Genomic DNA, 11778 nt, shown 5'->3' on the forward strand with positions numbered 1-11778 from the left:
CGGATTCTCCAGCATCTGCAGTTCCTACTATCTCTGAACTATTTAATGTTAATTCTTTTAGTTCCTCAGTTTAACAAGCCCTTTGGTCACCACATGCTCATGGGCATTTTATCTTCTGCTAAGGCAGATGCAAAGTAACTGTTTGGTTTCTTTGCCAGCCCCCTGTTCTCCAAGACAAAATAGTCTGTCTGCACCTGTATTAGGCCCACATTTGTCGTAGCAAATCTTCTCCTTTTCATAGTTCTAGAGAAACTTTTGGGAGTTTACCTTGTGGTTCTTGATAATTTGCATTCATACTTCCTTTTTTACTCAATTTTTTGATCCTATTTTGCTGGATTCTAACTTGCTCGTAATCCTCAGGCTTACATTGCTGGAATCCTTATAATCACTTAATTTGATCTATTTCAATCTTGCAACTTGTTTCATTAACTACACTTGATTTTCTTTTCCTTTGAGTGCTTGTGCCTATAAGTAATATATATTGTTTCCGTGTAGTATTTAAATACTAGCCATCTGCGTCAAATCTTTTAGCATATTTTCCCAATCTAATTAAGCCAACTTGCCCTTCATACCTTTATAATTTCTTCCTTTCTGATTTAAGACCCTAGGTTCAGAATTTAGAATTCTGCATTACGTTTGAATGCAATATAGTATCATAGTAAGGTCACATTTGCTGCTCTAAAAACACAATGTGTCATAAATATACTTTAGACAAGAACTATTTGAAAGTTAAATATGAGCATCTATTTGGTGATGTGCACTTGTATAAAAGGTGGTACAATACCTATCATGTATTTGTTTTTCCTCATTGCTAAAGTAATTCAAACTCAACTACAAATAGCATTTTGCCAGCATGAACAGACAAAGGATATTCACAGTCAAGAAATTTCTGTTCAAGTGGAAAGATAATTTGTGCTACATAAACTTTTTTTAGTCTTAATATTGGACACTGATTTGTAACAAGACACACTTAACAGTAAGAACACTAAAAATATGAAATCTCAGACCAGACTATTGGAAGTATAAGAATGTATGAAGGTGGATAAATCTCCTGGTCCTGACAAGATATATCCAAGAACTCTGCAAAAGGCTGGAGCAGAAATTGCAAGGGGCCCTGGTGGATATATTTGCATCATCGTTAACCACAGGTGATGTCCCGGAAGACTACAGGGTAGCCAATGTTGTGCCATCATTCAAGGAGGGCTGCAAAGAAAAACCTGGGAATTTTAGACCAGTCAGCTTAACATCTGTGGCAGGTAAGATACTCGAGAAGATTCTGAGGGATAAGATATACATGCATTTGGAAAGACAGGGTTTGATTAGGAGTAGTCAGCATGGGTGATCATGCCTCACAAATTTGTTGAGAGTTCCTTGATGAAGTGACCAGGAAGACTGGCGAGGGCAGGGTAGTTGATGTAGTCTACATGGATTTCAGTAAGGCCAGATGGTAGGCTGGCTCTGGAAGGTTAGATCGCATGGAATCTATGGAGAGCTGGAAAATTGGATACACAATTGGCTTGATGGTAGGAAGCAGAGAGTAATAGAAGAAGGATGCTTGTTGGACCGGAGGCCTGTGACTAGTGGTGTGCTTCAGGGGTTGGTGCTGGTCCCATTGCTGTTTGTTACCTATATCAATGATTTAGATAAGAATGTACAAGACATGATAAGTAAGTTTTAGGATGACACTAAAATAGGTGGTATTGCGGATAAAGAGGATGGTTATCAGAAATCGCAGCAGGATATTGATTAGCTGGGGAAGTGGGCTGAGAAATGGCAAATGCATTTTAATATAGGTAAGTGTGAGGGGTTGCATTTTGGAAAGTCAAATCAAGAAGTTTCATGGTGAATGGTAGGGCCTTAAGGAGTGTAGTGGAACAGAGGGACCTTGGAGTTCAGGTGGATGGTTCACTGAAAGTGGAGTCACAGGTAGAAAGGGCAGTGAAGGCAGCTTTTGGCATGCTGGCCTTCATCAGTCAAAGCATTGAGTATGGAGACTGAGGTGGGATCTTGTAGAAGTGTATAAGATCATGAGAGGCATGGACAGGGTGAATAGACTCAGTCTTTTTCCCAGGGTTGGGGAATCGAGGACTAAAAGGGTCTAAAGTTTAAGATACGAGGGGAAAGAATACATGGGAACCTGGAGACCAACTTTTTTTTTTTTTTTTTTTTACACAGAGGGTGGTACGGGTATGGAATGTGCTGCCAGTGGAAGTGGTTGAGGTGGGTACATTAACAACATTTAAAAAGGCATTCGGATTAATACATGGATAGGCAAGGTTTAGAAGCATATGGGCCAAATGCAGGGAAATGGGGCTAGCGTGGATGGACATTTTGGTCAGCATGGACCAGTTTGAGCCAAAGGGCCTGTCTCTGTGCTGTAGGAGTCTATTACCAGACCAGACCCATCACATCAGACCAGACCAGACCATAATAATTTACACGCCAGAAGCCAAAAAGAAGCAGTCAACAAGTAAAGCATTTAACAGTTATTCTTTTGAAATTTAAAATATCAGAATTTTCAATGCTTAACGTTTCCTTTATGAAACTTTAAAGCAAAGACAAGGTACAGACAACAAAAGATATAACAGAAATAAGCAGATCATAAAACTTCAGTAAAAACATGCAATTAATTCTTTATTGATAAGATAAAAGCAACTAATCTGTTTCTGTAGTGACTTTTTTTGTACTAGAGTGTTAAAAAATTTCAAAAATATGAGATAGTAAGAACTGCTGATGCTGGAGTCAGAGATAACACAATGTGGAGCTGGAGGAACACAGCAGGCCAGGCAGCATCAGAGGAGCAGGAAAGCTGACATTTTGGGTCAGAACCCTTCTTCAGAAACGGCTCCCACTTCAGAAGAAGGGTCCCGGACCCAAAACGTCAGCTTTCCTGCTCCTCGGATGCTGCCTGACCTGCTGTGTTACAAAAATATATGAACCAGAGAGAATGTGAATTTCATAGACCAGCCGGCAATCTAAAAGTTAACATATTGTGGGGAAAAAAATATCCTTGCTGCAACTGAGATTTTGCTAAACAAAGGTTATGGAGCAAAGATACCTATGAAATTAGGTCACAGATCATTTGAGAGCTCGCAATAGTTGAACAGGCTTCAGAGGGTAAATAGCCAACTTCTGTTCTTATGACCCCACTTAGCTTAACAAAGCAAACAGATGCAAGTACTGAAAGCGGTTACCTGTCATGCCACCTATTATAAGGGGGAGCATCAAAATCTCTAGCTGAAAGAGGTAGAGCTCCATATGATGGTCCACGTCGTGAATCTGGTCTTATTTCACAGTGAAAGAGAGAGAAAAGCAGTATTATTTGGTTTCTTAGTACATCACACAGATACTAGATGACTAACAAGTGAAATGATATCTGTCATGAGTAAATTTCTAAAACTAACTGCTACAAATGTATACACAGAAGTAAAACCTATATAAACGTTGGGATGAAGTTGCATGTGTAACTTGTTCAGAGTGTAAAAGGAAATGATTCGAAGGACCACAGAAGGGAAGTATTTCATTGTAAAACATTGTCATGGCTCAGAGTAGCTTGACTGATTTATATCATAATCCCATATTGGTTTGGTCTCTGCTGATAAATCTGATCCAGATTTATACCCCAGAACAAGGCTCCCAGTCAAAACACAGGAAATTGCCAAATGTGCCAAACCTCCAAAAATGGGAGGTTTTAATGGGAACAGTTAAGTACTACCTAACTCTAACTCCTACAAAACATCTTTCACAAATAGTTACGGAGCAGATATTTAATACACACTTTCCTTATGAAGATACTTGTGTATTCCAAAGGTCTTACAAACATAGTTGTTTCCAAGATACAAAAATTCCTTTAATTTAAAAGTCTGAATTAGAAACAAAAATTTATAAAACGGTGCTGAAATATTTCATACGTAACAGTTCCACATCATCTACGGAAAAGTAAATTTAATTCCTTACTCTGGAAAATCATCAAGCAGTGGTCTCGGGCCATGTGGTCCTTTATAAGAATATGAAGGGAAAGGCTCCAGTATTTCTGGTTCTGGTTCTGGTTCTGGTTCTGCATCAAACACGTCAATTCCTAAATTACTGTAAATAGAGAGATTCAACAATAGCAAATATATATACACAATAGCAAATATATATATACACACATGACAAGTCTGTTCAAAATAAGAAACACACAATTGAGGAAAAGAGTACTAGCTAGAAGTCAGGTTTCCCTAGCTTTGGCTGACCTGAAGTCATGGAACACTTAAGGGCTTTTGGGGTCAATGTTAAGACCCTTCTAGGCCATGTCATACATCCCATTCATGGGACAGCAAACATCCACTGATTGGGATATTTGGAAGCTGGCAAATTTATATGAGGAGTTACAACTATACCAAATTGTTGCCTGACTGCCCGAGGGTCAGCTATCCTAACTTGGACACCAGTTCCCAGACATTTGTGGCATGTCTGGTCTTCATCCGTCACTTGGATCAGTGCAAGTAACGTCACTCTCATGATCATGTTCTGCAACAATTGTTTATAATTAGTAGGCAACTGCAGAGGGCAACAAGAAACAAAAACATAAAGCAGCACAGAAGCTGTGTACACAACACCAGTTTAGTACAGGTTCTTCATTGAATCTGAAGGATTCACACCTCAAACATCATGCCATCCTTAATTAAAATCCTCTATCAGACCTGTTGCACAGAGTGTAAAATTGTTTGCATTTTTTCTTCTTTATTTATAAGCATCAGTCTTTCCTTAAAGGGGAGGAAATCAAGGTGTATTCACACACACCCCGAAGAAAAATATCTAGTATATATGCAAAGGAAAATAATCCCAGAATATGCTATTCCCCTACAGTTTACTAGTGATTAATGGGATTTTTACAACAATCCAGCCACCTCGATTGTTATTTATCTGGTTCTGGGCAATAAGTGACCAGAGATATTGAATTCGTTTTTATACTTTGCCATCAAATTCAAACATTGTTACGGCTTTCTTTAGTCAATAGTTCATAAGTTCTTTGACTAGTGTTATGAGTGTTACCTGTACTTCCTTCTGTATTATAACATGACCAAACACAAATATCCACCAGCTTTACTGACATTTAAAAAAGCATGATGCTGCCCTTACTATTTCAGTTCCTGTTTCCATTTCCAGTTTAATCCCCTGCGCTGCTTTAGTTATACATCAGAAATATTTTCATCTTGAGCAATATGTAGCCCTCTAGTTTAAAAAAAATGGTTTTACCAACATCATCCCTTCTTTCTGTTCTAATTATTCTTTCCATTTCTTTCAATCACATTCTGATTTTCACTCCCATTTCTGCACTTCATTTTATCCACCTACCATTTCCATTAGTCCCTTAAATTCTTGAGTCTTTTCTGCTGGTATCTAAAGATACTTTGAACTTTCTTTCATGAATTCCATTGGATTTTTGGTCAATTTTCCATTCCTCCTCTGACTTAGAGTCCAATGGACATTTTAGTTCAACATTCAGTAATGCTTTGGCTGATGTTCTACAATTTCAGTGGTACTTGATGTTACCTCCTCTGTAGTAACTCTGAACCAGACAGCCTATAAAGCTTACAGTCATAAAGCACAGAAACAGACATTTCCTTTCAGCTCGTCCATGCTGATCAGGGTTCCTCATATTGAGCTAGTCCCATATCTCTCTAAAGCTTTCTTATTCATCCTCCGCCGGTTCATTTCCTTAGGGCCCTTATGCCTCTCTGGTCGAGTGCTGTTTTCTGGTTCTCAACAATCTCCAGTCTGGTGTTCTATTCCAGCTTTTAGGCCTCTCCTGTCTTGCATGTTTTTATGCTCTTGACTGTCTCTGGTCTGGGACAGTTTTCTAGCTTATGGGCCTCTCCCCCTCACTATTTAACGGCTCTTGGCCCACTCCAGTCAGGCCCTTTTCCCAGTCTCTGAGGCCTCTCTCCTCTCGTGTCATTTTCCAGATCTCCGGACTCTCCGCTCTCATAATGGTTTTCTGACTCGCCACTAAGTGGAAACAACCTCTCTATATCTACCCAGTTAAGACCTCTAAGAATCCTGTCTGTTTCAATAAAACTGCCTCTCATTCCTCTATATTCCAATGACCAGAGGCCAAAACTACTCGATCACTCCTCATGAGATAGTCCTTCCATACTTGAAGTTATCAGCCTAGTTCACCTTCTGTGGATTGCTTTCAATGCCAGTACATCTTTCCTTAGAAGAGGGGCCAAAACTGCAGTATTTCAGCAGTGGTCTGGCTATTGCCTTGTATAGTTTTAGAAAAGTTCCCTAGTTCAAACATTCAATTTGCCTTCCCTATTATCCTATTGAACTCTGATACTAGCTTTTTATGATTCAAACATGACAACACTCAAATTTCTCTATTCCAGAGATCTTTCTCCATTTATTAAGCTGCTCTATTCTTTTTGCCAAATCACATAGCCTCACATTTCCCTACAATATTTTCCATCTGCCTAGTTTTTGCCCACTTGCTAAACCTATCTACATATATCCCTCTGCAGAATCTGTGGTCTCCTCACCACTTGCCTTCCTCCTATTTTTATGACATCTGCAAACTTGGTGATAATATTCATTTTCCTCAATGACATTAAATATACACTAATGTATATAAATGTGACCCCAAGACCGATTTCAGCTTCCTGTCACCTTATCCACAAGTGAACGTCATTCCATGGTTGTCCCACAACTCTCATCTTTAGGTCTGTTCATATTTTTTGTTTGCTTTCTCGATGAAAAGACCTCTATCGTCTTAATGTAAAGATATAATCTTTACTAATCCAGGATTCCCTCCATATTCAGTCACACGTGCCTCTTGGCTTGAATCCAAGTACATCGCTCCTTTTTTAGCCCCTTCTTGGCGCGACTAGCTTCTGTTCCCCTTAATAAATCAATCTTCATTTCTTCAATCTTTAGCATCAAGGTCCTCTTGATCCTACACCTGCTCTTCATTGCCACTCAACAATCCTTACTGCTACCATACAAGTTTGAATCTCACTAAGTGATCTTTGTGCCTCCAATGATATTCACCAGCATGGAAGGCATCACTGCCTTTTTAACTCCTGTGGCTCATTGTCTACTTTTACTTAAGTGCACAAAGACCTCTACTTCCGGCTCTGCAACACCATGCTTCTCTCATCATCTAACCTGTTGTGGCTGCAATTGGTGTACTGTTACCTCCAGACTTGACTAATTCAGGTTCTATTTGTTGGCCTCTCATTGCCCTCCCTCTGTGAACTATGATTTGAGCAAAACCCTACTGTATTATTCCAACACTGTGCCCTGCTAATTCAGGGCTCTGCTAATATATTCTGTTTGCTATTTCCAAATGTACTCAAAATTATTTACCTTAATTTCCCTATGCTACTACTCCCTCAAAATGCACAATCTTCTGCAGTCCTGTAAGTGATTGTGAATATGTTTTGCTGATTGCATATAAAATCTTGCTTGCATCATTGGTAGCCTTCAATCACCCGGGCGTTACGCTCTAGAACTCCATTATAAACCCACACCCACTTCTTCACTTCATGTTTAAAAATCACTTCAACTTCAAATCTTTCAATTGTTTGACCTAATGCTTTCCCCTTCTTGGTTCTGCATCTGTTTCCTTTAAGCTGATCTGCAAAGTGCCTCAACACTTTTTAAAAAAAAATTTAAAAGATGTTATATGAATTCAAGATCATCTGCCCACAACTATGGGTAAAAAATGCACTTAAAAAAATGTCACCCTTTCCCAATTGAACAGTCAAAGTCTTCTTACTGGGATAAGTTCCATGGCTAGCAAGTGCCTTTGGTAACTTACCAAGTGATCAATATTAACACAAGAAATTTCACAGAATGAATATCTGACAAAACTATTTGACTGGAGGAGCACAGTAAACAGCCAGACTCCAATCTCCAAATTGAATTTCTACACTTCCAGTAGAAGTTACTGCACAGTGATTTGGAATGGGAAACCAGACTGATTTTTCTCTCCTTACAAGAGGACACTGCATCCAAATGTGACTCTTCACTATGCTAATTGAGAAGCTAACTACAAATTGAACCTGAAATGTTCTTGGTATGGATAGCTCAGCTACTTACAGGATAGACTGACCAAGCATCCTAAGATTAAAACACAACAAAATTGCATGTTAAATAATTATAATTATAAAGTTCTAGAATAAGACCAAATAATTTTTTCAGAAGCCATATAATCACCTTCTCATTGGTCCACTTCGAAGGTCAGTCAAATATATGCTTCCATCCATTTTGTGGCCACGAGCAGTATTGAAAACTTAAATTTAAAAACGACAAGCAAATGTCACTCAAGATCCATTTTTTAATGATTGAATGAAAGGATTTCGCTTAATTAAGATACATACGTTCAATTGATGTCTCAGGGTCCACTTCTTCTACATCAATAAGGTACCTTTAATCAGTTTATAAAAACAAAAATACAGTACTTTAATATAAACCATGTCACAAATATTTTCGTGTTTTTAGGGTAACATCATGAGTAAGTGCTATAATAGATTCAGTCAACTATTTTACACAGCACTGTCTGAATCAGTTATAACCAATATTAGGAAATAATGTATACCTAAGCAGAGGAGGTTACTGGCAAGGCCAGTATTTATATATCTTATCTCTAGTTGTCTTTGAGCGTGGAGTGATGGGTCATCTTCCTGAGAATAATTGAATGACTTTCTAGGCCATTTCAGAAGGCAGTTAAGACTGAAACACATTCTGGAAATATATGCAAACCAGATTGAGCAAGAATGGCAGTTTTCCTTCCTAAAGGACATGAATGAACCACATAAGTCTTTAAATAGTCACATAAGACCATTACAGAGACTAATAGTTATTTTTGGATTTATTTAGCTGTTAAATAATGCATGTGGGATCCTTGGTTTTCTAACCAGAATGGGTGACAAAGCAGAGGACATTTTGCCAAATCCTTAAAAGGGTCAAAGCCCAGATCATACAAGCATATGATACAAGAGCAGAGTTAGGCCATTCAGCCCATTGAGTCTACTTCAACATTTGATCATGGCTGATGTGTTTTTCAAATCCACTCTCCCGTCAAACCTTGAAACCCTTATTTAATCAAAAACATATCAATCTCTCAGTTTAAAGACATTGAATGACTTGGCATCCAGACTCTGGGCAAGAGTTCCACAAATTCAGCATCCTCTGGCTTAAGAAATTCCTCATCTCAGTTCTAAAGAATCAACCCTTCACTCTAAGGTTGTGCCCTTGGGTCCCAGCCTCTCCTACTACATCTTCTCCCGTCAACTGAATCCATGCCTCTCAGTACTCCAAGTTTCAATCAAATCTCCCATCATCCTACTAAACTCCAAAAAGTACAGTTCCAGAGTCTTCAAACCTCTCCTCATATGAAAAGCCCTTCGTCCCAGTGATCATTTTTGTAAACTTCCCCCGGATCCCCTCCAATGCCAACACATCTTTCTTTAGATACAGGGCCTAAAACTGCCACAATATTCCAAATGCAGCCTGACCAGAGACTCATACAGCCTCAACAGTACATCTCTGCTCTTCTACTCCTAGTTGATGGATTACTGCATCGAAATTTTGGGCACCCATCTTTAGAAAGGATTCCAAGGGCTCAGGCTGGGTACAAAAGCAATTTACAATAACGGTACCAGGGTTATGGGACTTTAGTTTATTGGGAAAGTGTAGTGAAGCTAGAATTGTTCTCCCGAGAGGAGGGAAGGTTAGTAGATTCGTCCGAGGTATTCCTGAAAAGAGAAAATCTTCTCAATGGCAGGAGGGTAGGTAAACAAACAGAAGACAGAGATTTAAAAGTATTTCGCAAAAGATTGAGGGATAAACTGGGGATACATTCACAAACCCCCACCTCATGTTAACACCACCTCCTTGGACACTCCCACGTCTTCAATTATGAGGCTGCGTGTCCAACATCCAATGCTGGATGAATAGAAACTCCCTCGAATAAACTTTGGGAATACTGAAATCACCGTCTTTGGTCTCCATGACAAACTTCATCCTTCTTCCTGGCAATTATCCGTGGCTGAACTTGAATGCTTGTAATCATGATGTCATGTGTGACATCACCAAAGTGCAGATTTCTATTTTGGTGACCTCTCTCACGTCTATCTCACACTGTTCACCTGCTACTGAAACTCTCATTCATGCCCTGATTACCTCTAATAATGACTATTCCAATGCACCTCTGGCAGGCCTCTGCTATCATACCTTCTGCCAACTTAAGTTCATCCAAAACCTATTATCCCGGTCCTTACACACACCAAGTCCCATTGAAACATCACCACTGTATTCATTGACCTATACTGTCAACCCTGGTTAACCAAAACCTTAATTTTTAAGTCATCACCGCAGTTTTCAAATCCCTCTATGACATCGGCCCTCCCTATCTCCATTTCCTCCAGTCCATAATACTCCAAATTATCTGTCCCCCTCTAACGTTGGTCTCAAGAAACCCCAATTTTAATTACTCCGCCATCAGGCATCAAGGCTCTAACCTCACCATCTCTTTACCTTTAAGCCTACTTTTGGCCAATTTTTTGCCATTTGTTCTGGTAGCTTTACATGGTTGTGTGTCAAATTTGCTTCCAAATGCTCCAATGGAAGTACCTTCGAGATGCTTTATTCCGTTAACTTTAAGTTGCTGTTGCAGTTATTTAAGCACACAAGTCACGACCTAAAATACATCACCAAAACACTGCAGTGCAATGTTGGAAGCAAATTCAAAATAATTTTCACAAGGGAATTAAATAAATAGCAAGAGAATTGCAGGGATAGTGCATGAACATGGGCTCAACTGAATAGCTCTTTCAAAGGCTTGGCTCAGGCAAATGGACCAATGCTTCTGTTTCCATGCTATATGACTAGACTACCTTTACATAGAATTGTTATCAAATAAAATTGTATGACGATACCAGTTAGAGAAAAAAAAAAGTGGTAGGACTTGTGATGTAAAATCAATAATTTACTTAAAGAAAGAATAATTAGGCAACCGAAGAATCAATTTGGGAAATGAGAGAGAGAATTTGGTCTGGAGTCCGAGGATGCTCAGTATTGCTGTTTTACAAAGTCAGACAGAAGATGACAAGATGACTTGAGCACTGAAACCTGGAACTATTAATGCAGCAGATAAGTGATTGTTTAACCCAGAGTAGTCTAAACTAGGATCAAAGAGAGGTCATGTAGCAGAGTTATTGTGACCCTATCTGAGCCAGAAGGCCTGGGTTCAAAACCCACCAGTTCCAGAGGAGTATAACAACATTTGATTAAAAAATATCTAAACTAGGACCACAAATTTGTAAATAACTAATTAAATTACTTAACAGGACTACAAATAGACGTCGACGAAAGGCTTTAATGAATGAATTAAATAAAACTAGCCTAAGACATGGTAGAGCAGATACTGTGCCTGGACTGCAGAACGTGGAAGCTTGTGGATTACGAGACGTTCCCTGTAGATGTCTGCTTGGGACAATCTCATTCTTGACTTTCTATGGTTTAAAATTACTAAACTGCAACTTGGAGAGACTGATACAAGGGAGAGCAATATGTGGGAATTTTATCCAGATGTCATCCAAGTAGAAGGAAAACAGGTTCAGGAAAGGGAGGATTTGACTGAGGTAGGGTAGTGGGGATTTAGGTGTGTTTAAGGAGGTCGTGTATTTAATAGGTACAGTGTACTTGCTACCTGTGAGGATCAGGAGAAAGACTGCAGGGAGGATGGCCACAATATGGAAAATGGCACTGTGGCACAGGCACCTATCT

General features: G+C 39.2%; 1 protein-coding gene across 1 annotated transcript in view; it reads right to left on the bottom strand.

The window, feature by feature from the left end:
• LOC109922832 (RNA/RNP complex-1-interacting phosphatase-like) overlaps positions 1-11778 on the bottom strand; it is a 112245-nt gene that overhangs the window by 9584 nt on the left and 90883 nt on the right. The window contains exons 7-10 of the mRNA XM_020522870.2: positions 8370-8416; positions 8206-8281; positions 3958-4086; positions 3195-3284 (exon numbers count right to left, since the gene is read on the bottom strand). Of these exons, the coding sequence (XP_020378459.1) occupies positions 3195-3284; positions 3958-4086; positions 8206-8281; positions 8370-8416 (342 nt within the window). The remainder of the gene's footprint in view (positions 1-3194; positions 3285-3957; positions 4087-8205; positions 8282-8369; positions 8417-11778) is intronic.

This window comes from Rhincodon typus, chromosome 20, assembly GCF_021869965.1.
Source record: "Rhincodon typus isolate 14 chromosome 20, sRhiTyp1.1, whole genome shotgun sequence".
NCBI lineage: Eukaryota > Metazoa > Chordata > Chondrichthyes > Orectolobiformes > Rhincodontidae > Rhincodon > Rhincodon typus.